This window comes from Mollisia scopiformis (genome assembly GCF_001500285.1).
Source record: "Mollisia scopiformis unplaced genomic scaffold LY89scaffold_6, whole genome shotgun sequence".
NCBI lineage: Eukaryota > Fungi > Ascomycota > Leotiomycetes > Helotiales > Mollisiaceae > Mollisia > Mollisia scopiformis.
In genome coordinates this window covers 584,996-611,622 of record NW_017263586.1, presented here as the reverse complement: position 1 = coordinate 611,622, position 26,627 = coordinate 584,996, and the positions used below count along the sequence as shown (strand labels likewise).

General features: G+C 47.3%; 8 protein-coding genes across 8 annotated transcripts; 2 read left to right on the top strand and 6 right to left on the bottom strand.

The window, feature by feature from the left end:
- Positions 1-178: 178 nt before the first annotated feature.
- On the top strand, positions 179-1,468 carry LY89DRAFT_578802 (uncharacterized protein; the record flags this gene model as incomplete). The annotated part of the gene is made up of 1 exon (XM_018208967.1): positions 179-1,468. One exon carries the CDS (start codon positions 179-181, stop codon positions 1,466-1,468), a length of 1,290 nt encoding a protein of 429 aa, XP_018074801.1.
- A 993-nt stretch (positions 1,469-2,461) lies between these two features.
- LY89DRAFT_640007 (polyketide synthetase) lies at positions 2,462-15,061 on the top strand. The gene is made up of 9 exons (XM_018211648.1): positions 2,462-3,075; positions 3,123-3,574; positions 3,625-3,937; positions 3,987-6,726; positions 6,788-7,008; positions 7,065-9,315; positions 9,363-10,066; positions 10,113-11,882; positions 12,018-15,061. The coding sequence occupies exons 1-9, from the start codon at positions 2,529-2,531 to the stop codon at positions 14,918-14,920; spliced, it is 11,901 nt and encodes a 3,966-aa protein (XP_018074800.1). The 5' UTR covers positions 2,462-2,528; the 3' UTR covers positions 14,921-15,061.
- Positions 15,062-15,436: 375 nt separating this feature from the next.
- LY89DRAFT_771340 (alpha/beta-hydrolase) lies at positions 15,437-16,732 on the bottom strand (the record flags this gene model as incomplete). Its single annotated transcript, XM_018221880.1, has 1 exon — positions 15,437-16,732. The coding sequence occupies exon 1, from the start codon at positions 16,712-16,714 to the stop codon at positions 15,437-15,439; it is 1,278 nt and encodes a 425-aa protein (XP_018074799.1). The 5' UTR covers positions 16,715-16,732.
- Positions 16,733-17,854: 1,122 nt separating this feature from the next.
- On the bottom strand, positions 17,855-19,645 carry LY89DRAFT_578540 (MFS general substrate transporter; the record flags this gene model as incomplete). Its single annotated transcript, XM_018208949.1, has 2 exons — positions 17,855-19,283; positions 19,338-19,645. 2 exons carry the CDS (start codon positions 19,643-19,645, stop codon positions 17,855-17,857), a joined length of 1,737 nt encoding a protein of 578 aa, XP_018074798.1.
- Positions 19,646-21,079: 1,434 nt separating this feature from the next.
- Positions 21,080-21,868, bottom strand: LY89DRAFT_730484 (uncharacterized protein; the record flags this gene model as incomplete). Its single annotated transcript, XM_018219485.1, has 1 exon — positions 21,080-21,868. One exon carries the CDS (start codon positions 21,866-21,868, stop codon positions 21,080-21,082), a length of 789 nt encoding a protein of 262 aa, XP_018074797.1.
- Positions 21,662-22,882, bottom strand: LY89DRAFT_443733 (uncharacterized protein). Its single transcript, XM_018207564.1, has 2 exons — positions 21,754-22,882; positions 21,662-21,676 (listed from the first exon to the last, which is right to left on the bottom strand). Exon 1 carries the CDS (start codon positions 22,682-22,684, stop codon positions 21,893-21,895), a length of 792 nt encoding a protein of 263 aa, XP_018074796.1. The 5' UTR covers positions 22,685-22,882; the 3' UTR covers positions 21,662-21,676; positions 21,754-21,892.
- Positions 22,883-24,233: 1,351 nt separating this feature from the next.
- On the bottom strand, positions 24,234-24,654 carry LY89DRAFT_443717 (uncharacterized protein). Its single transcript, XM_018207563.1, has one exon. It carries the CDS (start codon positions 24,568-24,570, stop codon positions 24,358-24,360), a length of 213 nt encoding a protein of 70 aa, XP_018074795.1. The 5' UTR covers positions 24,571-24,654; the 3' UTR covers positions 24,234-24,357.
- Positions 24,655-25,424: 770 nt separating this feature from the next.
- On the bottom strand, positions 25,425-26,159 carry LY89DRAFT_682183 (uncharacterized protein). The gene is made up of 2 exons (XM_018214453.1): positions 26,106-26,159; positions 25,425-26,053 (listed from the first exon to the last, which is right to left on the bottom strand). Exon 2 carries the CDS (start codon positions 25,980-25,982, stop codon positions 25,608-25,610), a length of 375 nt encoding a protein of 124 aa, XP_018074794.1. The 5' UTR covers positions 25,983-26,053; positions 26,106-26,159; the 3' UTR covers positions 25,425-25,607.
- Between the last annotated feature and the right edge of the window lie 468 nt (positions 26,160-26,627).

Sequence of the window (26,627 nt, the reverse complement as noted above, 5' to 3'; positions counted from 1 at the left end):
CTCGCATGATTCAAAAATTTCGACGGTAGTTCGGGACTTTCAGACACTTTGCTGGCTTATCGTAGCTTTGTGCTGTATAAGGTCATTTTCCCATTTTCAAATTGCTCTTCTCATATCAGTTGCTCGAGAAATGCCTGCAAACCTACAAACACTACCTTTGACTAGTAGTTTCGGAACCATGTCGAACTTCTTTACCGTGACAGCGCTCTTTTCTGCCGTTGCTGTTGCATTTGTATCTCAAGTCCCTCTCACTCCTCCGTTCCCTGATCGTCTCAATGAGGAATGGGACGATTCATGTTCGATTAGCAAAAGCACTGCCTTCGAAGTATATGATGGGCTCATTACCTTCTCCACCTCTCAATCCGATCACATCAATTCCGTCAAGATCTTACCCGCAGTCAACTCAACGAACTGGGAACAATGGGAGTTCGATGGCCTCTCACATACGGGTCTATCCGGTCTCTTAATGGCCTTCTCTAGAGACCCGTCCTACGCCTTCTTTGGACAAGGAAATCTGCGTGTTGAGTTTTACATCACACTTGGCGATGGCACGGTCATACAAGAACTGGACTATCTCAAGGAGTCTTACATCATTGACTGCCCGGACTTTACTGCTGGAGTTTGGAACAGTTCAGATAGGTCGTACAGTTTTCATGTCACCAAGGATCTGAAGTACGCGAAGCTGAAGTTCGATTCGTGGAGAGTTCGGGGCGGCTTTACGATGTCTTCTAGTACGCCGCCACATAACGCTGATGGCTCGCCCTGGATACCGGAGGGCGGGAATGCAAAAGCTACCGAGCTGTCTCCTGGGATGTTTTACGCTCTCCCAATGGGAGGCGCAGCGGTCGAGGTAGACGCTACTCTAGGATCTGGTAGACGTATTGTATTCAGTGGAAGAGGTGGCTCTACACGCCTTTGGGCAACTGAAGGCTGGCTCAAGATTTGTGATGGCTGGAAAGTGATCCGAGCTTGGGCAGGTCCGTATTCTCTCGTCTACTGGGATTTGGTATCTCGGATGGATTGGGGCGTGAAATACGTTTCCGCTCATCTCTTCTACGATGATCAACTTGTAGTAGGTACCAACGTTGGCAATGTTTCGGAGACGGAGGATTATGTTCTGGCAACTGATCGTTTCGACGGCGAACTTCACGGGAGGTACAAGGACAAGAACACTGGTCATATCTTCGAGTTTGTCTCGCCTACTCAAGACAGGAGGTGGAAATTTGAACTTGAACATATGATAACACAGTACGAAATGGGTGCAGGAGGCGGATTTGGAATGACTGGATTTGCGAATCGGGTCACTGGTGGTGAAGTTGGTGAGATACAGTACGAGGGGAGGGCTCAGTCGGAGCAAACTTTCTGGCCGGAGTACATCGAAGAATGGAAAATATGGCTTGTTTATGGTGCCGGATTCTTGGGGAAAGGCAAGACACAATTCATGAAGTTAATGGGCTACATTTTGTAGTTGATTAAGCATGGATGGGAAAGAGAGGGGTTTTGGCACCAATTGGTCTTGAAAGGATTTTGTAAGGTCTTGGGAGGAGAGTCTGGAAAGAGAGGCTTATTGATGGCTTTCATTACCTGGTCAGTCTTGGAAAGCGAGACTCATTATTAGAGGAATGAATGAAGGTGTTGCGCTTGAGGCTGCGCAATCTCAGAACCAAATTAAATTTCTTTGCTTTTGTCTCTTGGGAAGATTCGGAATCAATATGGCTCGAATTAAGCACTTCTGGCCATACTGAAATTGTGAGAGTGGGCTCAGCCTGTAACTTAGTGAGCACGACACTAATTCTCGGTGGATGATCGCTGAATTATTTGTTGCTTCAGGGGATGCTTCAGGGGGTGGTTACAGCGCCCTTGGAAGCACTTTTTAGTGGTCTGTGCGCAGTAGCCCCGCGTTTATTTTAGCGCCAAGCTTCGGTGTTTTCAAGCCGCAGATCCTCTCCAACCTCCTTTCTCACTTCAACAACCTTTCGTTGTCTTTACCCTTCTTCGTACTCTTCCTCTAATAGATGGGCAAGGCCCAAGAACACTTTCAGTTTGGAACATTGTCGAACTAGAACGAATGAGAAAATGGCCGCTGACGTTCTGTGAATTGCGGCTGACTGGTATTCCCGAATTTCGAGATTTTCGGGAGTTTGCCTTCCATAAACTCCCGAAATATGTGCCCCTTTTTTCTTTCGCTTAGGAAATCCCAACTCCTTTTCGACAGCGATCACGTGGCGCATCCCATGCTTTGATTCTCTTCAGCAAGCTTTGCGATAAGCCCGAAATCGAAAGAATGCTTTGTTACTCCGAATGTGTAGAGCCCCAAAGAGTAAGATCGGCATTTTCCTAGTACGTCGCTGTTCCTGAGGCAATACTGTTGTTTAATTGGGAAGGGTCATCTTGACATGACTATGCTTTTGTTGAGACTATCTGCAATTCTGTTTGACACAGTCGCATCCTCCTGTCTCTCATTTACTATACACTCCTAGCTTCAACAACCTTGCTAGACACCTTTGCAACAGGTTACCACAATCATCATGAGCGCTCAGGACATTCATGGCAGTGGTGGAGAGCCTATTGCAGTCGTTGGAAGTGGTTTCCGATTTCCAGGCTCTGCGAGCAGTTCATCAAAGCTTTGGGAGCTTCTGCTCAAGCCACGAGATCTTCTCACCAAGATACCTGAAAGCCGTTTCAATCCAGAGACATTCTACCATCCGAATCCGTCTCATCATGGAACAACAGACGTCAGGGAGTCCTACTTCCTTGAGGAAGACCACCGTCACTTTGATGCTGGTTTCTTCAATATCAAGCCTGTAGAAGTGCATGCGATTGATCCACAGCAGCGTCTGCTCATGGAATCAGTCTACGAGTCGCTGGAGGCAGCGGGCATATCGATTGAGTCTTTAGCCGGTTCTCAAACTGGAGTTTATGTTGGATTGATGTGTGCCGACTACGTCGACCACATAAACAGCGATATGAATTCTCTGCCAACCTACACTCCGACAGGAAATGCACGCAGCATCATGTCTAACCGCATCTCGTACTTTTTCGACTGGCATGGGCCCAGTATGACAATTGATACGGGTAAGTGCTGTTGAAACCTGACTTATAGCTTACTAACAGCGCTCCAGCCTGTTCGTCCAGTTTGGTAGCTGTGCACCAGGCAGTTCAGTTGCTGCGGAGTGGTGATTCGGATGTTGCAGTTGCAGCCGGAGCCAATCTTATTCTCGGTCCTCTGCAATACGTCGGCGCCAGCAAGCTACACATGTTGTCGGCAGACAGTCGCTCTCGTATGTGGGATGTCAATGCCACTGGATATGCTCGCGGTGAAGGTGTCGCGAGTGTAGTCCTGAAGCGTCTCAGTTCTGCGATTGCAGACGGCGACAATATTGAGTGCATTATCCGGGAGTCTGGCATCAACCAAGATGGTCGGACGAAAGGTATAACGATGCCTAGCTCTGTTGCACAGGCAGATCTCATCGAAAAGACCTATGCAAAGGCCGGCTTGGACCCAAGAGACCCCCGCCAACGATGTCAGTATTTCGAAGCGCATGGCACCGGCACTGCAGCAGGTGATCCAAAGGTAATTACTCACCAACAACGGTTGACTACATTCTAACCTGATTATTGTAGGAAGCTGAAGCCATTAGTAAAGCTTTCTTTCACCCAGGCGAGCGTATTTCAGAAGATAGCGATCCACTCTATGTTGGCTCTATAAAGACCGTAATTGGTCATACCGAGGGGACTGCAGGATTAGCAGGCCTCCTCAAAGCTTCGCTGGCAGTCCAGCATGGCATTATCCCGCCCAACATGCTTTTCAACACGCTTCATCCTGCTATAGAGCCATTTTACACCAACCTTGAGATATTGGCAAGTCCAAAGCCCTGGCCCAAGCTAGAGGAAGGTGTTCCCCGTCGTGCTAGTTGTAACAGTTTTGGGTTTGGAGGTAAGTGATAAACATCTGCTCTGAGAGTAAAAGGTTTGACAAGCTTCAGGAACTAATGCGCATGTCATCATCGAGAACTTTGTCCCGTCGCCCACAACTATCAATGAAGTTGCTCCTATACGCCAATTTACTCCATTCAATTTTTCGGCTGCATCGGAGAAGTCGTTGACAGGAATTCTAACCGACTATGCGGAATATCTTCGAATTCGCCCACAAACCAGTCTTCAAGACCTCTCTTATACATTTTATGCTCGGAGAAGTGAACATACTGTCAGGACAAGCATCTCAGCAAAATCGGCACCAGATCTCTGTGCAAAGATCGATGAGCTCCTTCGGAGCAATGGCAACGTCGGAGTACGTTCAAAAGCACTCTCAAATCCAACTCGCATCCTCGGCGTATTCACGGGTCAAGGCGCGCAGTGGGCAACTATGGGTAGAGAGTTGATTCTGAATTCTCCATATGCCAAGAAAACCGTCCAGGAATTGGATGCGATGCTTCAGAAGCTACCCGAAGCAGAGCGACCTGCATGGTCATTGATGGATGAACTTACGTGTGATGCTTCTCAATCTCGTCTTGATAAGGCTGTTGTTGCGCAGCCTCTCTGCACTGTGATTCAAGTCATATTATATGATCTTCTCAGCAGCGCAGGCGTGAGATTTCAGGCGGTTGTTGGTCATTCATCAGGAGAGATTGCTGCGGCTTACGCTGCCGGTCACATCACCCGAGAAGAAGCTGTCAAAATCGCCTATTACCGAGGATACTTTACAAATCTTACACCATCTGACCGACGCGGAGGTATGATGGCCGTTGGAACATCCGTGGACGATGCCAACGAACTGTGCAATCTTCCAATGTTTCACGGGCGGTTGAGTGTCGCTGCCATCAACTCATCCTCCAGTATCACGATTTCGGGGGATCGCGATGCCATTGAACAGGCTAAAGAAATTCTTGATGACGAGAAAAAGTTTGCCAGGATATTGAAAGTTGACATGGCATATCACTCTTCACATATGATTCCTTGTGCGAAGGGATATGTCGAAGCACTGAAGTGTTCCGGCATTAAGCCCCAACCGGCAACGAACGGCTGTAAATGGCTGTCCAGTACCTACGAGAACAGAGAGATGCATGCGGACGAAGACTTGGCGGGACAATATTGGGCAGAAAACATGGTCCGACCTGTTCTGTTCTCGCATGCAGTTGAATCGGCTACATCTACAGGAGATGCCTTTGATATTGCAATCGAGGTGGGCCCCCACCCAACACTGAAGGGCCCTGCACTACAGACTCTCCAGGAATTTCAGAAAGAAGCTATTTCCTATACGGGTCTCTTATCTCGGGGAAAAGACGATGTCGAGTCTTTCTCCAACGCTCTAGGCTACCTTTGGTCTCAATTTTCTTCTTCGATAGTAGACTTTGGTCGATTTGATTTCCTAGCAACGGGACACAAGAATAGGAACTTCATCAACAATCTTCCAACCTATCATTGGGACCACGAAAAGCTCTTTTGGCATGGATCTCGGACATCCAAAGCCTTCCTCAACCAGAAAAATATTCCGAATCCACTCCTTGGCTCAAGGACAACAGACCTTATGGAGCAAGAAATCAGATGGAGGAATATACTTCGCCTTAGTGAACTTCCTTGGGTCCGAGGCCATCAGCTTCAGGGACAAGTCATATACCCAGCAACTGCGTACATTTCAACTGCCGTGGAAGCTGCGAAGTTCCTGGCTCCCAACGAGAACATTGCAGTCATTGAAGTGAAAGACTTCAGTCTTGGCAAGCCCCTTGTTTTCAGAGACGATGACGGGGGCATCGAGACCGTCTTTACCTTGAGTGAAATAACTAAAGATGGTGGCAACAGTTATTCGGCTTCGTTCACTTACCATGCATGTAGCAATACGGACACTGAGCAATTATCAACCCATGCAACCGGCAAAGTCATCGTCACGACAGGTGAAACTTCTTCGCGATGGCTCCCGTCTCGGAAGCCAGATCTTCCAAATCTCACCGACATTCCAGTGGAGCGTTTCTTTTCCTCCCTGGAACCTTTGGGTTATAACTACAGCGGACATTTCAAAGCCCTCTCGTCTATCAAGAGGACGCTAAACTTCTCCTCAAGCAACATACGAGTACCTCCGCAAGACGACGAACCCGACCAAATGTTGCTACATCCAGCTCTGTTGGATTCTGCCCTACAAGGAATATTCCTAGCCTACTGCTGGCCTGGTGACGGTAGCTTCGAGCAACTCCACGTTCCGACCGGAATCAAGACTTTCCGCGTCAATGTTGGCCTTTGCAAGCAGGATATCGTGCTGGAGACAAATGTGGCGTCTTGTGCCCAGTTGACCGCAAACCCTCTCACTACGAAACAGCTGCATGGAGATGTTGATATCTACGCAAGCGACGGAACTGGTCTAGTTCAATTTGAAGGAATCAAGGTTGTCGCTTTTGCCGAGCCAACTGCAGACACTGATACCCCGATGTTTACCGAGCACGTGTGGGGCGTGGCTTCTCCGAATGCTGAGCTTGCAATGGGCGGCAAGAGAGCAACTGCGGAAGACTACGAATTTGCTTACGCCATGGAGAGAGTCGCTATTAACTACATGAAACAGATAGTCACTCTCTTTCCAGAAGCTGACCGCAGGACCATGGACCTGGAGTGGCACTTTCACTGCATGTTTAACTGGTTCACTGACGTGCTTGCGACTATTCAAGTGGGAACGAGACAATCTGCTCAGAAGAAGTGGCTAGAAGACTCAGCAGATGATGTAGCAAGTGAGAAAGCTAAGTAAGTCCTCAAATTGTTGTAGTCCGCAGATTGCATTTGAAAGATGCTGATGATGAGCTAGATTCGCGAATAGGGTTGACATGCAGCTCGCCTGCGCTGTAGGCGACAACTTACCTGCTGTTCTTAGAGGTCAAACGACGATCCTTGAGCATTTAACCAAGGATGGCTTGTTAGATCGCTTCTACGAGATTGGAATGGGTCTGAAAGAGTTCTCAACCTTCCTCGGCAAGACTGTGAAACAACTTGTACATCGCCATCCTCGGATGAAGATTCTCGAAATTGGTAAGAGTTTTATGTCCTTATGACTATACCTACTAAACAAACTAACACTGTGATAGGGGCGGGAACTGGTGGAGCTACCAAAATGATCATGGGAGAAATTGGTCAATCATTCTCTGCATATACCTTCACGGATATCTCAACGGGATTCTTTGAGACTGCCCAGGAGGTCTTTAGTTCCGTTGGAGATAAGATGATTTTCAAGCCTCTCAATGTTGAGAAGGATATCACGGAGCAAGGTTATGAAGAGCATTCGTATGACCTCGTGGTCGCCTCGTTGGTTCTTCATGCGACGGCCGATCTCCAGCGAACTCTGATGAACACGCGACGACTCTTGAAACCTGGCGGATATCTGATCATTCAAGAGGTCTCCAACAATGATGTGACTAGACAAGGATTTATGATGTGTGCTCTGCCAGGTTGGTGGGTTGGTCAAGATGATGGCCGAAAGTTATCGCCATGTGTGTCAACGCCTGAGTGGCACAGACTGCTTCTTCAAAGTGGCTTCTCTGGTGTGGACTCTTCTACAACCGACGAAGATGCGACCCCTTTTCCATTAGCTGTTATTGTCTCGCAAGCTGTCGACGATCGCATCGCCTTACTCCGTGAACCACTTTCCTTGGGCAGTATACAAGGAGCCGATGAGTGGGACTTAGTGCTCATTGGAGGTCAAACCTTGAGCTCCGCTCAACTTATCGATCATATCGTTGGACTGATAAAGCCATCAAACATTCGACACACCGTCTTCAAGACGCTTGGCGACGTCGATTCCTCGAAAATCTCGACGAAAAGCGCGATACTATGCCTTACGGATCTGGATGAACCTGTCTTCAAGAGACTCTCGGAGAAGACGCTACAGGGCATGCAGAGACTCTTCGAAACGCAAAGAATCATCTTGTGGATCACACAAGGATGCAGGGGAGAAGACCCATATATGAACATGGCAGTCGGGCTTGGCCGAAGCTTGGTCTTAGAAAATCCCGACCTCGTCTTGCAATTCCTTGATCTGGAAAGTGGCGTTAAGCCCAATCCTAGACAGCTTCTGGAAGCACTACTACGTCTACGTCAGAGCGATTCCTGGGAGAAAGATGGCCAGTTCGAAAATGTCTTGTGGACAAATGAGCATGAGCTTGCCTATGAAAATGGCGAACTCATGCTTTCTCGTGTCTACCACAGTACTGCCTTGAACGATCGATACAATGCTTCCAAGCGAACGGTTGTCGAAACGGTAGACCCGCATACTGTCCCAGTCAACCTCTCTGTTGGTGCCTCGAGACGGAATCTGGTAGTCGATGACTTTCTCGCTGCAGAAATGCTCGATCCACAAGCATTGGTCGCTGACGCTAAAGTTCTTATAAAAGTCAGTCATTCACTTTTGATGCCGGTGTTTACAACACCTCTTTCTCCATCGTACTTGGTACTTGGTACCAGTGAAGCGACAGGGAAACCAGTCGTCGCAATTTCGAGAAATAACGGCTCCTATGCCCTGGTTTCCAAGGAGGAAGTGCTGGAGATCGAGCTTCCCACGGGCAAGGAGTCCGAGTTCTTGACCCAGTTGGACATCAAGTTACAGGCCGAAAATATGCTCTCAGTCTGCCAGAGAGACTCGATTCTACTCCTTCACGAGCCTTCCCTTGAAATTGCATCAAGCATCGTTGAATCCGCGTCAGACGGAAACATCACCGTGTTTTTCACCACCTCGTCACCAACTCCAACCGATAAGTCATGGATCAGGATAGATGCGTACTCTTCTAAAAGACTAATCCAGTCCTCGTTGCCTGCTCGCGTCTCGGTCTTTATTGACTGCTCAACGAGCGACCAAAACGGTCAAAATGGTCCCTTGATTGCATCTTCTCTGCCCGGATTATGTCTTCGAACGACAATTACTGGAATTCAGGCACTACAGCATGCTCGGAATTTCTCTATTGCCGCCTTGAGTCAAAAGTTTAATGGTGCAGTGCAGCGAGCTTTAAGGGATACTCTGAAGCCTAATCAGTTGGTTTCGTTACCTTCCATTGGATTGGAGCAGTTGACTGGCCGATCTGAAGCTATACCAGCCATTGTTGATTGGAGCGCCATAACAACAGGAGTTCCCGTCCAGGTATCCACAGTTGACAGCCAGGTCAATTTCAAGGGTGACAGGACATATGTATTGTTTGGACTCACGAGTGATTTAGCTCAGTCTATCTGTGACTGGATGGTATCTCACGGTGCCCGAAATATGGTACTGACAAGTCGTACCCCCAAAATCGATGCTCAGTGGATAGAACTGCTCGCAAAGGTTGGAGTAAGAGTGGAGATATTTGCAAAGTAAGTTGCAATGCCTCGACGATTAACGAGAGACTGACATGATGAAGTGATATCACCGACAAGGAAGCGCTTGCTACGCTTGTCAATCAAATCCGCCAGAACTTTCCACCGATCGCAGGCATCGCTCATGGTGCAATGGTTCTCGACGATATCTCGTTCTTCGAGATGCCCTTCGAAAAGATGCACAAGGTTTTACAACCAAAAGTCAAAGGAGCTGTTCACCTCGACGAGCTTTTCCAAGACTCTTCTTTGGACTTCTTTGTCCTTTTCTCTTCCTCGACGGCCATAGCCGGCAATCGTGGGCAATCCGCATATACCACCGCGAACATGTTTATGGCCTCGTTGGCGTCGCAAAGGCGGCGAAAAGGATTAGCAGGTTCAATCTTCCACATTGGACCAGTCATAGGTGTGGGATACATCAATCGTGGATTTCAGGAATCGATTTTCGCTGCCCTCCGGAAGAGTGGCTTCATGTTGATTGCAGAACGTCAATTCCATTTGTGCTTTGGCGAAGCGGTTCTAGCATCACATCCACTCTCTGGACGGACTCCCGAGGTTGTGACGGCACTAGAGACTTTCAAGTTGGGCGGCAAGATTGCACCTGCATGGACGAAGTTTCCACGATTCCAGCACTGTCTTCAATCAGACCAGGGAGGGGACAAAAAGGCGGAAAAGAAAAGCGCCGCTGTTTCTACCAAGGTCAGGCTGCTTGAAGCAACTACGGCGGAAGATATTCTGGAGATTGTACAAGGTGAGCCTATTATCAGTAACTTGCAAAATGAAGCTAATGTTTATAGACGCCTTCTTCCTGAAACTTCAAGTCGCTCTTCAAATTCCGCCTGAGACCGAAAAATCTCAAGTTCTATCTTCTGCAACAGATGATCTCGGGATTGACTCGCTAGTTGCCGTCGAAATACGCTCCTGGTTCCTGAAGGAAATTGAGACCGACATACCTGTCTTTAAGGTCTTGTCAGGAGGTTCAGTTACACAGCTGGTTGAGTACGCGATTGAAAACATGCCCTTTGGATTGACTCCGAATCGAGGCGAATCCTCCGAGGTTTCAGCACCTGTTGCACCGGATGCCCCTGTCGTAGCGAAGCCAACGCCAGAACCAGTTTCTTCGGCACCCAGTAGCCCGAAGAACAGTGCGGAGACTAGCCAGATAGGCGACGATCAAGACAAGGAAGACTCATCTGCTACTTCTCTCAACGACGGTTCACAGACCAGCTTCGAGAAGATTCTCCCAATATCTCCAGGCCAGTCAAGATTCTGGTTTCTCAAACATTTGATGGAAGATCAAACCACGGCAAACAACACCATTTCCGTCTCCATCAAAGGCACAATTAGAATTGACAGTCTTGCGAGTGCGGTACGAAAGATTTCAGCCCGCCATGAAGCGTTGCGCACTGCCTTCTTCATCGACGAGAGCCAGAAACCCGTGCAAGCCATATCCGAAACATCCCGCTTGTACTTAGAGAAAATTGTCATTACTGATGAGTCTCAAGTCGCCCAAGAGTTTGAACGCCTCCGGAACCACGTTTACGATATTGAGCATGGCGAATGTATGCGACTTATCCACCTTAGCGCAAGTCCCAGAGAGAGTTTCCTCCTCGTCGGGTCGCATCATATCATCATGGATGGTATCAGCTTAGAGGTTTTCTTAGATGACTTACAAAAAGCCTACAGTCGTCAGAATCTTTCGGAACCAGTCTATCAATACTCTGATTACTCAGAGAAACTACGCCAAGAAATTGCACACGGTGCAATGCAAGAGGAGATCAAGTACTGGAAGTCAGAATTCGCGAACCCACCTGCACCTCTCCTGTTGCTCCCGTTCACCGCTACGAAGAATCGCACGACGCTCACGGCGTATCAACACACTTCTGTGAGTCGTAGCATCGATTCTAAACTCGCGAAGCAGATCCAAGACACCTGCCACAAATCGAAAGCGAACGTTTTTCATTTCTATCTAGGAGTATTTGAGGTGTTATTGTTCAAGCTCTTTGGCAATAGCGATGTTTGCATCGGGATGGCAGATGCCAATCGTTGGAACGATCAAGTCGCCAAGAGTATCGGAATGTATCTCAATCTCCTTCCACTGAGATTTCATCTAGACGACAAGCAGTCCTTTGAAGGTGTTCTGAAAGACACCCGAAGGAAAGCTTATCTAGCAATGTCCAACTCAAGACTACCATTCGATATCCTGCTTGACAACCTCGACTGCGAGAGGTCGACCGCTTACAGTCCGCTTTTCCAGGCATTCATCAATTATCGCCAGGGGGTCAGTGAGAGACGAACTTTTGACAATGCTACGGGCACGACAAAGGACATATCCCTTCCGAGGGCTGGGTATGATTTGTCTCTGGACATTATCGAGAATCCCGGAGCCGATACTCGCATAATTTTCATGTTGCAGAAACAGCTATATTCCGAAAACGATACTGAGCGAGTGCTCGACATGTATCTCAAGCTCCTGGGAGATTTCTCGGGCTCTTACAATCGGATACTACAAGAGGTCTCACTGTTTTCGAAGCAAGACATTAGCAATGCTATTCGGCTTGGCCAAGGTAAATCCTCTTGCCTGCAAATGTCTTAATTAGTTTCAATTTTATACCAAAAGTGTACTCTCTCGATGTCCTGTGGTTTTAAGTCGTTTTACTCTATAAAATGTACGGGATAGGGTTACTAATTCGGTCTTGCAGGACCTGTTATGCATTCCAAGTGGCCGGAAACCTTGGCACACCGCATCGACCAGATGATTGCAGAGCATCCTGACAAAATTTCCTTGCAGGAGACGAGTGGCAAATCATGGACATACCAGCAGCTTGATGCAAAAGTTAATCAGATATCATCTGCTTTGCTCCATGCAAACATAACACCACGATCGGTTGTCGCGGTTTATCAAGAGGCCTCACCCCACTTCGTCTTCTCCCTGCTTGCTATCTTGCGAATCGGGGCCACTTATGTTCCACTTGACAGTACTATTCCTCAAGCCAGGCTCTGTGTGATACTTGCGGAGTGCAAACCTTCTGCATTACTCGCAAATGGCTCGACACTTGATCAAATCAGCAGCTTAGGACTTTTACCATCCGTCATCGTTTTCAATGTCTCCAATCTGCCCAATGAAAAGATCGCCACCCGCGCTGTTACTATCAGTCCCAGCGACCCAGCTGCAATACTTTTTACCAGTGGTAGTACGGGAGTGCCCAAAGGTGTTGTTCTATCCCATGGCAGCTTACGCAACCACTTGGAGGCCCTGACCGAAAGACATGGCTTTGGAATCGAAACAGTTCTGCAGCAAAGTTCAGTGGGCTTTGATATGTCTTTGAACCAGATATTCATAGCTTTGTCTCATGGAGGGACGCTTGTCATCGTTCCTGAAGCTGTTCGCAAAGACCCAGTTGCTGTAGCCAAGATTCTGCTGGAACAGAAAATTACGTACACCAGTGCAACTCCATCTGAATATCTTTCGTGGTTCCGACACGGCTACACCGATCTTTTCCAGAGCAAATGGTGGCGATATGCCACGGCCGGTGGCGAGCAGTTCTCGACAGAGCTTCTGCATGTGTTTCGATCTCTGAACGGCCATTTCGAACATCAACTCCACGCCTTCAATGCATATGGCCCGACGGAAGGCTCAATGTCCTCAAATGAGTTGGAAGTCAGTCTGGACAATTCAGATAGCCAACACATACCAGCTGGACGAGCTCTTCCAAACTATGCTATCTACATCATGGACGAAAGCTCGAATCCTTTGCCAATTGGATTTCCCGGCGAAATCTTCATTGCCGGTGCGGGTGTGGCTAAGCAATACCTCAACAATTCCGACGAGACCAGAGAAAAGTTCTTGAAGGACCCTCAACCCACCTCGTTTGCTACGAAGAGGGGTTGGGACAGAATGTACCGAACTGGAGATAAGGGAAGACTCCTATCTGATGGTACTCTAGAGGTTCTCGGCCGCATTGAAGGAGATACACAAGTCAAGCTCAGAGGCCTTCGCATTGAAATGCGGGACATCGAGCAGTCAATCCTGGAGACTGCCAAGGGAGAAGTGACAGAAGTCATTGTCACGCCTCGTGGAGACCCGAAATTTCTCGTCGCTCATGCCGTTCTATCGCCAAGCGCTTCGATGGGAAACGAGGGAGAGTTTCTTCGGCTATTGTCCTCCTCCCTTCCCCTACCGCAGTACATGCGCCCTGCGGCTATCATTGCAATCGACTCCATGCCACTGAATTCTTCTGGAAAGATCGATAGACAAGCTCTTCAAAAGCTTCCGATTCCAACCTCGTCAGAGAGAACACATCCGGAAAGAGAGCTGACAGTGACGGAATCCAAATTAGTCCAGGTTTGGGAAGAAGTATTGCCACAACAGATGGCAGATATCCACACCATTGATGAAGCCTCGGACTTCTTCCATGTCGGTGGCAATTCGATGCTTCTAATCGAACTTAGAGAGCGTGTGAAGCAGAAGTTCCAGGTGGGCCTTCCATTGATCCGGCTCTTTGAACATAGCACCCTAGGTGCCATGGCAACAACGATCCAAGATCTTTCTGTTGGTAAAGCCACTGAGATTAACTGGGAGATCGAAACTGAAGTCCCGCACGACTTTTCGAGGCTCAATTTACGACCGATCTCAGTACGAAGCAATCGAAGTCCTAGAACTATCGTCCTTACCGGCTCCACAGGCTTTCTGGGTAACTACATACTCCGGCTCCTGGTTGAGGCCCCTGGAGTGGAGAGAATACACTGCATTGCCATACGCAACAGTGACAAGTTGGCAGAATTTGCAGATTCCGAGAAAGTCGTCGTACATTATGGAGATCTGTCTCTCCCACGATGCGGTTTATCAGATGTAGAGGCAGCTTCAATCTTCGACGCAGCGGATGCGATCATCCACAACGGTGCCGACGTCTCTTTTCTGAAGACCTACAGCTCTCTCAGGGTCCCCAATCTCGGTTCTACAAAGGAACTTGTCAAGCTTGCTCTTCCACGCCAAGTTCCGTTCCACTTCATTTCCACCGGAACAGTAGGGAAATTGAGCAAGACAGAGTTTCTGGCTCCTGAATCACTCGCAAAATTCGTACCTGGTCCGTCGTTCGCCGATGGTTACGCGGCATCGAAATGGTCAAGTGAAGTATTCCTCGAGAAGGTACATAAGCAACTTGGTCTTCCTACCTTCATTCACCGTCCTTCATCGATCACTCGGAATCAGGCAGGAGAAACCGACATTGTATCCAACGTGCTCAAGTTTTCGTCCATAATCAAGGCGCTCCCGGAATCCAACCAATGGACAGGCTATGTGGATCTTATTAGCCTTGAGAACGCCGCAACTGGCATCGTTGACTCTGTCTTGCAAGAGGACCCAGTCAATGGCGCTAGGAATAATGTGGAGTACTTGCACCACGCAGGCGAGAAAGTGATTCCAGCGAAATCCATCAAGGAATTCCTGAGCGCCGATCAGAGAAGTCGATGGGAGTCTCTCTCAATGCAGGACTGGGTGGACAAAGCCGTCCAGAAGGGCATGAATCCTTTGGTGGGCGAATTTTTGCGTTCGGCAGATAAGGGTCAAGGCCTACAAATTGGACAGAAACTGTTACTGAAGTGAGCTTCAACACAATAGACTCACAAACGTATTGATTTGGATACCATTGCTTGGGTTTTTGTCGTTGGGGATGTTTTCGGCGTTTTCCTCCTTTTAGTCGGAAGTAAAGCTAGGCTGTCGTTCATGGATTATATATCTCCTTCCTTTATAGTTAGATAAATTTATCGATCATATTGAATTCTTAAGATATCTCTTTGCCACATGTACTGTGACAGCCAAATACTGTGCTAAACGTTGCCAGCATCTTCACCTGAGTCTGTGAGACTCTCAACTTGCTGTACGTATCCTTAATGCTGATGATTAATATCAGGATTAGCAATGTACATGTGTGGAATTTACTTCAAAAGCGAATCGAGAGATATAGACTAAGGAGAGAGACTTCCAACAGACTGTTGCAGCAAATGTTAGATAAAATTTAATGCTTCTAGTCGTTCTCTCGAGTAATAGAAGAAGCTAAATATAACTGACACAAATATAACTAGCGAGCACATGAATATCTTTTGGCTTTTATTTATTGGATCATAGTTTTTTCCTCCTAATCTCAAAATGTTGGTCCAGAAACTCGAAGCTCTTCTGCGCCAACAGTGCCCAGGCTCCAATCTTCGCTGTCAAACCACCATCCGCGACATCAGTTGGAACCCACACTCTTTTGTTGTTCTCTGATACCTTTGTGATCAATCTGTGGATCTTTAATGTGCTATCATCTGCTGATGCATACATCTCACGCCCAGCTCCAGGACCAGTAAGAAAGACAGGACATGTGATCTTGTCCAAGATCTTCCCATACTTTTTCGATTCCAAAGAGAACTCTTTGAATCGTCTGAGCATAGCGGTAGGCTTCTCAACTCCCATACTGCTTTTGCCCAGCATCATCTCCCAACCTGCCTGAAAATCCATCTTGCATGACAATTCTGTTAACCAATCAAAGATTCCATCGGGAACCCACCCTCTATCCCACAGCTTAATAAACGACTCAGGAGCACGGGTCAGAGCTAGATCCCATAAGCTGAAAAATGGGTCAATGGCTACGCATGCTTTGATACGTGAGTCCGTGGCTGAGCGAAGCGCAAAATAACCACCAGTCGCCGCTCCCGCGACAGCAATTCTTCCAAGATCCAACGTCAAATCTGGCCGTGATTCAGATAATTTCTCGAGAAAATCTAAGGCTATTCCTGCCACAACTTCGAAGTCGGGCCTAAGCGGAAGTTTCGACCTTTTCAGAAGCAAGCCTTGACCTGGGCCCTCGAAGCAAAGGATGGCGTACCCCAGTGGAGGTCCAGAATGTCCGAACAAGAAGTACAACTCTTCTTTTGTCGAATCAGCTCCACCAAGATACATGACCACTGGAGTCTTGCCAGGCAATCGCGCTTCTTGAGGAGGGAGATAAAGGTATCCCAGAAGACTGAAGCCTTTCTCGTACGGAATCTCCACTGACAAGACTTCGCCATCCATCAGGGCAGTTGCTCTCTGGAAACTCCTGATCGATTTCTCGGAGAAGGGTATTACTCTGGTATCATCGTTGCTAAACATATATGACGCTGCCCGAAAGTAATTCGATGCGCGGAGGTAGGCGTTCCTTGCCAGTATCTTGAAGCCAGCTTTCGCGGCTTCGTCACCGATCTTCTTTGCTCGTTCTCCTTGCTCTTTCCATGCTCGATACCAAGATTCAGCATCGTGCTTCTTGATCTTGCCCACGGCGCTCTTGAACTCGCCAGCGTCGCATCCGCCGCTTGATGTGCTACCGAGGATTCGGGTCAGTTCGAAATCGAACATGAACGAATTGAGAAATGTGAACATGATTAAAATGGATTTAGAATAAATCAGGATATCAAGAGTTGTCATGAAGTGGATGAGATATTGTTAAGAGAATTGCCACTTTTCTGTACGGGTGGACACTTCCATATTCCATTCAATTTTGTTGTCGAGCGACAATAGAAAGTTACTCAGTCACTCATGTTGATTTTTGGTATCACCACACCTCGAATGACTATCCCAAACATGCAGTTGGATTACTGTGTTTGAGTCGGGCTAATTACTCCGCAACCGAAATTTCAGATGTGTAAGTCGGGACTTATGCAAATCGGAGCCTTGGTCATTCGGGACTTCTTCCACGTTGCTGTACGCGGCCTCAATTGAACGGCGTTGATCTTTGTCATTGTGTCCTGTCTTTCCTTGGCCCAGACGGCGTCTTATCCCAATCTGTTACCTCCACCGGCTCGGTCACGTCTTGAGTCCTTTCGCCGATGGTCGACAGAATGTGGCGTCAAGCCTTCCTTCCTTCATACTAAAAAATAAAGTTTGAAGGATCACTTCACAAGGATAAAAGCGTGCCTAGCTTCACATGCCAACTCTTGCAGCAGTTGGGTTTCAGCTCCTTCCTCGTAGTCAGCCACTTCGGTATACGATGCAGGCCCAAACATTGCCCTTTTCAGGAAATCAGGCTTGTAATACAGAACATGCTAGGAAAATCGCATTAGGAAATGGTTTACACACTTGCCAAGTTTTCAGGTGATTCGGTTGAGGTTTGCCAATACCTTGGCTGTTCTTCGCTGCATTACCCAGACGGGAACAACCAGCAGCTTCTAGTGAAATATCATAATCCGTCACATCTATCTGATAATGGTCAGCTCCACTAATTCAACCAAATTGTGGCCTTAGAATACGTCCAAGGAAGTTCTGCTGCCATTGAATGCTCTAGTGCGCCGGAGGACCAAGGGGGTTCCAAGAACATGCCACAACACTTGAAATTATCGAGATGATCCACATCGTTTTGATTACAATATTAATACAGGTGTGAGAAGAATACCTAACATCTCTAGATATCTCTTCACAATACGTTTGCGAAATTAGAAAATGTACAATCCTCGTGTGAAATGTGCCCTAGGCAAATCGAAACCTTATATAAGAGCCCGTGAACACAGAACCATTCCAGCATCTTTAACCTACTTTAGATGCTGAATTCTCAGGATCGGAATTCTTGGATTTAACTGTCTCCTCTATGCTGAACTTGGTGTCAAGCTCTTTCCTGAGTGGGATTTCCTTTTCGATAATTACCAGTAGGAAACCCAACGCTGCAAAAGACATGGAAACAAACCACACTGTCTTGATCGAGTCCACATATACAGATACAACCTGTGCACGCGTGACTGGATCGGTGATCGCATCCATGAAGCTTTTCGTAGCACGCTCATACGCCGCCCCGTTTGCGAGTTGCTGCGCAACCGCAGAGTCGGTAATTCTGTACAGAAGCGTGTTGAAGCGGTTATTGAAAGCAGCTGTTGGAATAGTGGCACCCCAGATAAGCCCAAAGCTTCTGACAAAGGCCCAAGTTGAAGTTGAAAGTGCGGTGTCATCCTCTGTGAGAGATGCTTGAACAGCCGGAAGAAGTACAGGTAGAACAAGGCCTGTGCCGGCCGCATTGGCGAGTTGGTAGCCAACCCATTGCGCTGTTGTTGGATTGGCTTTCAGCAGTGTCAAGAGTCCAAATCCAACAATCATGAGGGCAAATCCGGCGTGCTGGATAGGACGATAGCGACCGAATTTCGAAAGTAAGGTTCCGGCAGCGATAGCACCTGGTATCAAAAAGAAAATTGTCGGAAGCAGTTCGACCCCTGAGCGGCTAGGTGTAGAGGCCAGTACAGACTGAAAGTAGACTGGAAGAAAGTAGATGACCGAGATCGCAGAAAGACTGTGGAGGAATGTCAAGACAAAAGCTATCGCTGAAGTTCGGTTGGAGAAGAGATGAAGTGGCATTGTCGGATTGATACAGTATTTGGAGGCCTGGTAGAACCCGAATAAACCGAATCCTAAAAAGCCGATAACAAGTGGAACGATAACGCGGAACGACGACCATGGATATGTGCTTCCTGACCAGGATAGAGCTATGAGAACCGAGACCATCGAGAGAACAAAGACAACGTTTCCGATCCAGTCAATCCGTTTCAGTCGCGCCATGTAGTCTAGGGTATTGTCTGATTTGACCCTGAGGAAGGCAAAATGAATGACTAAAGCCACTCCACCGATGGGAACATTGAGGTAGAACACCCAGCGCCACGAGGTGTATTGGACAATTAGTCCACCAAAGACTGGACCCAGTGTCGTGCCGAGAGCAATGAGACCGAACATGATACCTAGGTATTTCCCTCGTTCTCTGAGAGGGAGTATATCGCATACAATTATCTCGATTAGAACATTGACTCCCCCAGAGCCAATGCCCTGTATGAGTCGTCCAGCTATCAACATATTGATATTTGACGCACCACCGCAAAGACCACTTCCTAGAACAAAGGCCGCTGTGCTGAAGATCATTGGCCATCGACGACCGTAGATGTTTGAAATCTGGCCAAAGAATGGTTGGAATGCGGTTCTGTTTAATACATGTTAGAGGCGCAAGAATTCAGGGGAGGCGAACTCGACGTACTGAGTCAAGTAGAATCCATTGACAACCCATACATATAAGTTAGCACCACCAACGTCCGCGATGATTGTTGGCAGTGCAGTAGACGTGATTGTTGCCTCCAACGCAGTTGACAGACCCGAGAAAGCGAGCGCAACTATGATGGCGTAAAATCTGTAAGTCTTCTTCGTAGACTGAACATCCTTTACGCCTCCTCCCTCGTCACTTTCATCAGTAGTTGCCTCTTTTGTAGAGCTTTCAACAGCATTGTCGGGTAGTATTTTATGCTCAGATTCGGCTTCGACGCTGTCATGGTGCTCATTAAGAACCATTGTATCATTGTTTGTCACGGATGCAGTGGCGACCGTGCCAGCAACTGCCGCAACATTTGAAGTCATTTTGGTATGAGATAAGTGTTCAAGTTGCTTGAATATGGCTATATCAAACAGAAGGAAATTTCAACGTAGTTTTACATATATGAAATACCGGTAGTCGGTATGTAGGCCGAAAACACTTAGCGTTCGGCATTCGCGAACGCCGCTCGGCGTTCGTTGGGTGAAAGTATTCCACATACCGGTAGTCGTCTAATTTGGAGGCTGTATGCGTAATCTAGAGGCCATCAAGTACCTGCGTACCTAGGTACCCTTTGGCAAAACAAGAGATTCATGTTCACGTGACCCGAGGTTAGTAGCACACCTAGGTATAAGAGTTTGAGCAGACCAGCTGCTTTGAGACTTTCCAAACGCCACGGAATTGACTTAGATAGGCGCAGGCTGATATTAAGTGACTACCATCTCGTAAACTATTTTGAATGTCCTACTCAGTCATCCATACAAGAGATCATGTCAGTATTACTCCAGAGTCGAAGTCGAGTGAGAATCTGGAAACAGACCACTAAAGGTTTGGGTGACGGCATATTTTGATTCAGTTCTGACCTACTGGAGTTTACGAGCAGATGTCAGATAATGAGAAACGAGACGTGGATGTACGAGGTACGAGGAGGGCTGAGCACTTAAGTCCCCACATAAGCAAACACTCGGTATAGAGTATTGACAGCCGACGAAATAAGCAACGTTCATTTTCAGAATGTGTTGCTGCGTCGAGTCACTTCAGATTCACTATTCTCATCGATACGACGCACCTTTCACCTGGTCGGCCGCGGTCTCATTTGATTCGAAACCTCATCTGTTGTATAGCAGCTCGGCCGTTTTGCGATTGGCGGACTATTTGGCTCCATGTTTACTTACAAAGTGGTACGAACTGTTGACCATTGCATTCCTGACAGCGGCAAGCGCCGTTATCAGGATTGCCACGCCCAGCTCCACTGTGAAGCTTACAGTAGTGGCGGGTGGTTGAGGGGTAAATACATGAGCGGAGCGAGGGGTCCACGCATGGGATGTTCCTGCGCTGTAACTCTGGTGGGGTTTTGATGCATGGCATGCACCTCTCGGCAGCACTATCTATGTATTGTCTATAGCGCTTACGGATGGCCTTTCTTGGCAATATCTGACTTCTGCATGGCATAGGACTCACTGGACTCACGGCACCCTACATCTGGATCCTTTATGGAGCTTAGCCTGTTGAACCTATAATGACGTCCGGCTGGCTACATCCAAGACTTCGGGGGTCGGGAGCTGGCAGACTGCATGGACTATACTTCTTAGGTCGATTAGAGAGATCTTTTCATCCATTCTCGAGGCAAAGACAATCTCAAGGGAACGTTCTATCATTTATTTTATGGTTTATTCTATGACAATTCGAGCATTTTATACTGGCTTGAAAACGATCTCGTTGAGTCTCCGAATTTCCTGTTTCAGTGCTTCAATCCCATTTTCACACGACATTTGTCCCCCACTCTTCTCTTGTCTAAGCAAAAAATCTAATAGTTGGGGTAAGATTGCCTTGCTGCGAAGCTCGAGTTGGTCTTTCTTGCCCGTTTCGGCCGCAGAATCAAAAGGATGACCAAGTAAAAGTCCAATTTTCTCAACAAGGCGCAGCACAACTTGAGTAAGAATGATGATTTGTAGATCGGAATCCTGATGGATTGAGACGCCCCCAATCTGGAAGCCTGAGAGCGTGGGAAAGGATGATTGGTGACCGTGAGCGGGTAAGGCGTCTCGAACCGCAGCGAAGACCTCCCGGCAGAGACGGATGAGATTGATGTAGCAAGAGATAATCAAAAGACATGTGGACATATCGAGCCCAGTAATCTTAGACGGGACGTCCTGAGTATTGGACTTGACATGGGTGTCTGACCGTAACACTCTTTGCCGTTTATTTTGGGGTTCAGATATGGATTCTAGTGAGTCGGTATTGGTATCATCTGTGAGACCCAGGAGATTAGGAGCCCAAAACTTCGAGTCCTGCCAGGAATCTTGATTTAGCGTGGGTTGATTCTTGTGGTAACCGTGCATTCCGGCTTGAGTTGTGTTTTCCTCACAAGTTTGATATGCCGTGCTAAGAATATTGACAAGTAATCCGTGAAATGTCTGCAGCCCTTGAATCATGAAAATAATGGCAGGCGAGAGAACGTTTTGCCTGCCAACGCTCTCCATTGAGCTGGCTTCCGTGATGCCAAATTATTCTTCCTTTCGACCAATGATGCTCAGTTGTCGGTGAAGTTCGAGGTTCAGATTTGAGACCTTTTCGACTGCTTCCTGTGGCGTTGGTATAGAAACCACCCGAGCTTGAAGTTTGGGATTTTCCTCATCTTTGGGCTGTCTAGCTGTAGTTTGGTCAATTGTAACCGGTTCAATTGATACAAATGGGAATTCTTGTAGAGAGACGGTTGTTCCTTCGGTCCCAAATCCAAACGCACCAAAATCGTCGAGATTTTGAGGTACATGAGGAGAGAAAAGATCGAAGACGTTGTCAAAACTATTTTGCGACGGGGATATACACGTTTGCTCGTTGTCAAGTTCGACGTGGTGAAGTTCGAAATCAAGAGAATTCTGATTTTGTGCATCCATCAGATTGGAATCAATTGACTCTTCCAGATCCGGACCCGTCCAGACATTGCTATTGGTGGTGAAGTTCTTCGAAGATGTCGGAGATGGTGACTGTCGTGAATTGGGTGAGTTTGGTGGATGTTTTGGTTGGGATTTGTGTGAATTGTTTGTTGCCTTTCGTCGGTCTTTATCTGAACGTTGAGGTCGTCCCATGCGCACCGAAGGATCAGTAACACATGTTGCGCCGGCATTCTGGCATCTTTGACATGAAGCATGTAGGTTCGAAGTGCGTATACACCGGAGTTTCTGACCTCTGCATCTATCGCATGCTAAATGCTGCTGCCGTTGTTGTGCCTGACCAACGCCCGACGCAGATCTAAAGTTGGACAGACGATTGGAAGAATCTGGTGGGCCCATCTTCATATGAAATGCGAATCATGTGTGAAGTATAGGCAGAAAGTGTCAAGGACAAGAACATTCAGTTGCGGGTGGCGTAGATATAGCTGGACTCGCACTTGATTGTTGCCGCAAGCATATCGATCCTGCTTAGGATTACATAGAATAGATAGGTGTATATCAGTCTCCGTTTATGCCTCTTATTGGTTAGAGAAAGAAATGAAAGAAAATACAAAACTGATTACTTTAGGTGGAACAAAAGATTTACCTGCGATTTAGTGGTTGACTGGAAAATAAAGAACGCGAGGGGAGAGCTTTTAGTCGTGCGGATTTTCGTACGATTAGGTGAGAGAAGCGTGGAGTTTTGAGTTTCCGTGTGGCGTGACGGATTTGTGGATGGGGAAAGCGGGGGAGTTCTAAGCACTCAGGTGGCGTAATGCGTGAGTGGGGAGGGAATGGAGCGAAGGGGCTCAACTACTGCATGTATTACATTAAGCGAGAAGGGAAAATTAGGCGGCTTTGGATTACTACTGAGAAGGCTAAAGTATTTAGAAGAAATGATAAAATGCGTATTTGTTTTCGGCTTGTCCGATGGCCAAGACCAGTAGAAGTACAGTACCTGTCTCGCTTTCCGCTTCGATCCCGTGTTTGATCCCAGTACTTAGCCCTATTCTCCACTCTTACTGCATTCTTACTGAGCTCCGCTCTCGGTTCCTGCTTCCAATCCCTGTTTCTTAGTCCCTGCAATTGCTCCCATTCTACTCTTACTGTATTTTCCCTGTATTTGCTTACACCTCTCCATCCTTGTTCCCACTCCACTTACTTTTGGCACAATACGGCCCAGCAAGTGAGGGATACAGAATGAAGAGAAGAGCAGAGTCTCACAACATGAGCAGGGGCCCAACAGCTATGACGCAAAGCTAGCCGTTCAAAGTTAATAACTGGCTACCCTCGTGCTTCAAGAATAAGGGCCTTCTTTACCAGCTCTTGCAGGGAATCAGTCGCCTCTGTCTCATCCACGTGCTCCCAAATTAAGCTTAGATATTTTGCTTCCTGGGCCACTAAAACGAAAATTCTACTCTCTATCTTCCTCTTACGCCATTGTGCTGCGCTTTTGTATCGTTTTGTTGTGTTGATTGCTGAGCGCAAAGACAAGGAGAAAACGTGTGAACGAGAGCAGGTGCAAGTATTGAAATAAGGTAAATTGGAAAGTGATTTTGAAAGTCTTTGGCATGCATTTTGGCTACATTTCCATGTGTTACAGATGGTTTCTGCAGCTTGTTCCCAAGTTTGCACTTGATCTCACTCAGCGCTCTAAACACCGACGCTTGCTCGCTGCTGTTGCTTGTCTGTTCATTTGCTCCTGCATTTTCTGTCACCTGCTTTCTCAGCAGCAGAGTCAGCAATGTCAGCAATGCTAATATAAGCAGTGCCAGCACAGCACTCGAATGATGAAGTTGAAGAGAAATAGAGATTAGAATTTGGAAGGGACAGAGTCATTTTCAGAAAGGGTTGGGCAGCTCGCTTAAGCCTAACGAGGGGGTGTAAAGCGCTCGGGTTCCGGACATAAGGGTAGGTACAGCTTATCCAGCGACTATTCACCGCTTTATAACTCAGATAAGTAAGTGCTGGAACTTGGCTAGCTCTACTGCTTGTCCCGCTTAATTGAGACCTTATTTTCCCATGAAGTTCTTCACCACTTAGGTACCGTGCTGAGAATAAGCCCAGAAACCAAGTGGAGGAGGACTAGATGCAGAGACTAAGACTCCAGAAGAAGGTGAGAGCGAGCAAGCAGGTTTACTGCCAAGAGAAGCTGAAGGATTGAGAGAAGTTGCGGGACCGAGAGAGAATGCGGGTCCAAGAGGGGGTGCAGGAACTGAGAGAAGGTGAAGCGGAAGGCATGCATGAGGCATAGGAGGTCGCCGCGTGATAGAATAATATAAATGGATCACGCAGGGAACGTGTTACTATTTGATGACAAATAAAGTCGTAAGACAGTTCCACTCTCCGTGCTTTTGAAACTCTCGATTGGTGATGCGTCTTACTAGAAATCTTGAGAGCATCCGCTCGTAGCAGCCAGTGACATCCTCATCTTGTTCTATCAAATGAAGCAGCTCCGCTGGAAGATACTATGCATACTACCCGCATGGAAGATTCCAAACACGTTTTCCGGAGCATCCTAAGGCCTTGCTATCCAATTAGTCTGATGCTGGATCCCTGTTTGCCATGAGAATGAAAGCGGCACGGTTAGAACCGTGCATACGACGGTAGTAGCCGAATCCCGAGCTGAATACCCGAATGGCGCAACCACTTCGGAAGGCAAAGTTTGTTGAGGGATATCCTCCAGACAGAGCGGGTAGGCGCATTCTACATACTTACATAAACTCGAAAACGAGGAGGCTAGAACTAAAGCATCCTCATGATACGATACTCCATACCAGAGAATCTGAAGTCCGGACACTTCTGGAAGCTTAGTCATTCTTTGATCCAAAAAATATCCACGGTGACTCAAAAGATGGTGTCAATATCACCAGGAGCTCGTACGAAGCAAACAAAGAGTCAAATAACGCAGTAAATAAATGATTTCATGATGGGGTTGAAAACATAATTGATAAATTAGAAGAGGATGCGAGAGCTTGAAGCCTTGGATCCAAGTTCTCGCACTAGCCCCATACTGTTACTTGGGCGAAAAATACAGTATATCACAATATGTTGAAAACTGCTCAGAAGTTTTGATAATTTTCTAAATTGGACAATACTTAGCAGAGGTAAGTTTGCATTTCATTGCCCTTTCAAGTTGATGCTTCCTTCTGAAATGATTTGCTTCGTGTCAATTGTACTCTGATACTTTGTCTGTGGACACCAATTTACCGTGTTGAACTCACGACAGGCAACACTAGCTCACCCTTAGCCAGAGTGCATTGCTGGTCCTTCGACAAGCCCTCTTACCCTATCTCGCCACTATTGCCGCCCCCACAACACTGCATAGAATAAGATGAGGTATCGGACTCTCTCCCAACTTCATATCAGAATAAAATCCAATAAACAAAAGCCCCATGGAAACTTTAAGCCCTGTAGTCCTCAAATCGGCCAAAGCAAGCGAAACCGAAACCAATATATTCAAGCTAACGAAAACATATCTCAGAGCGTTATCCGAGATACCCAGCCACCAGAATACAGCCTTGTTGTGTTGAGGTAGTTTTTCCTCGAGATTCTTCGAAAAGGTAGGTGTGAACCGTTTCGTTAAATGCGCCTGGACACAGAGGGCGCTGAAAGCGGCGATGCTAAGGGCGAGAACGTCGCTGAATATGTGAAGGGAGGACATTATGGCGTGCGGTTGGTTCGCTCACTGAGATGCCTTTGAGGTTGTTCAAATGAATACTTGCTAGTCGGTCTGTGAGCGGGAAACATTCCTTTCGTTCTGGCATGTATTACTCACAAATTTCAGATGGAAGGATTCATAAGGATTGGGCTGAAGAACTAGCGGGAGGCGCTCAGAGCACGTAGGTGACGCAAAATACCGCAAATATATGAGTGAGAAAGATTACGACGCTTCCCCACAATAGTCTCATCCAACACCGAACGTCTGGCTGCATCCGAACCGCAGATCACCCGAACGCCTTGTTCGGGAGTTTCTGTCTTTGAGACCCAACCATGTCTGACTTTTGGACGAACTGTTCAGTCCGAGCCCTAAATTCCGATAGGTCTCTCTCGTATCATCATCTTCGGTTCGCGAGTTGTTTTCGCGGTCTTTGGACTACACCAGTTCTTGGACTTTTACTTTCGGGACATTTGCTGTCTCGAGCTCGAAGTATCCTTGGCAATTGAAAGAATTTTTGACGTTCACTGAGATTCTACATATTGGAATCAGACCATTCTTTCCCTGCCCCATCCCTCACTATCAGTCCACCTAGTAGTATGGCCACTTTTTTGGTCAACCATGAGCGATCATTCGAATTTTGTCGCATTC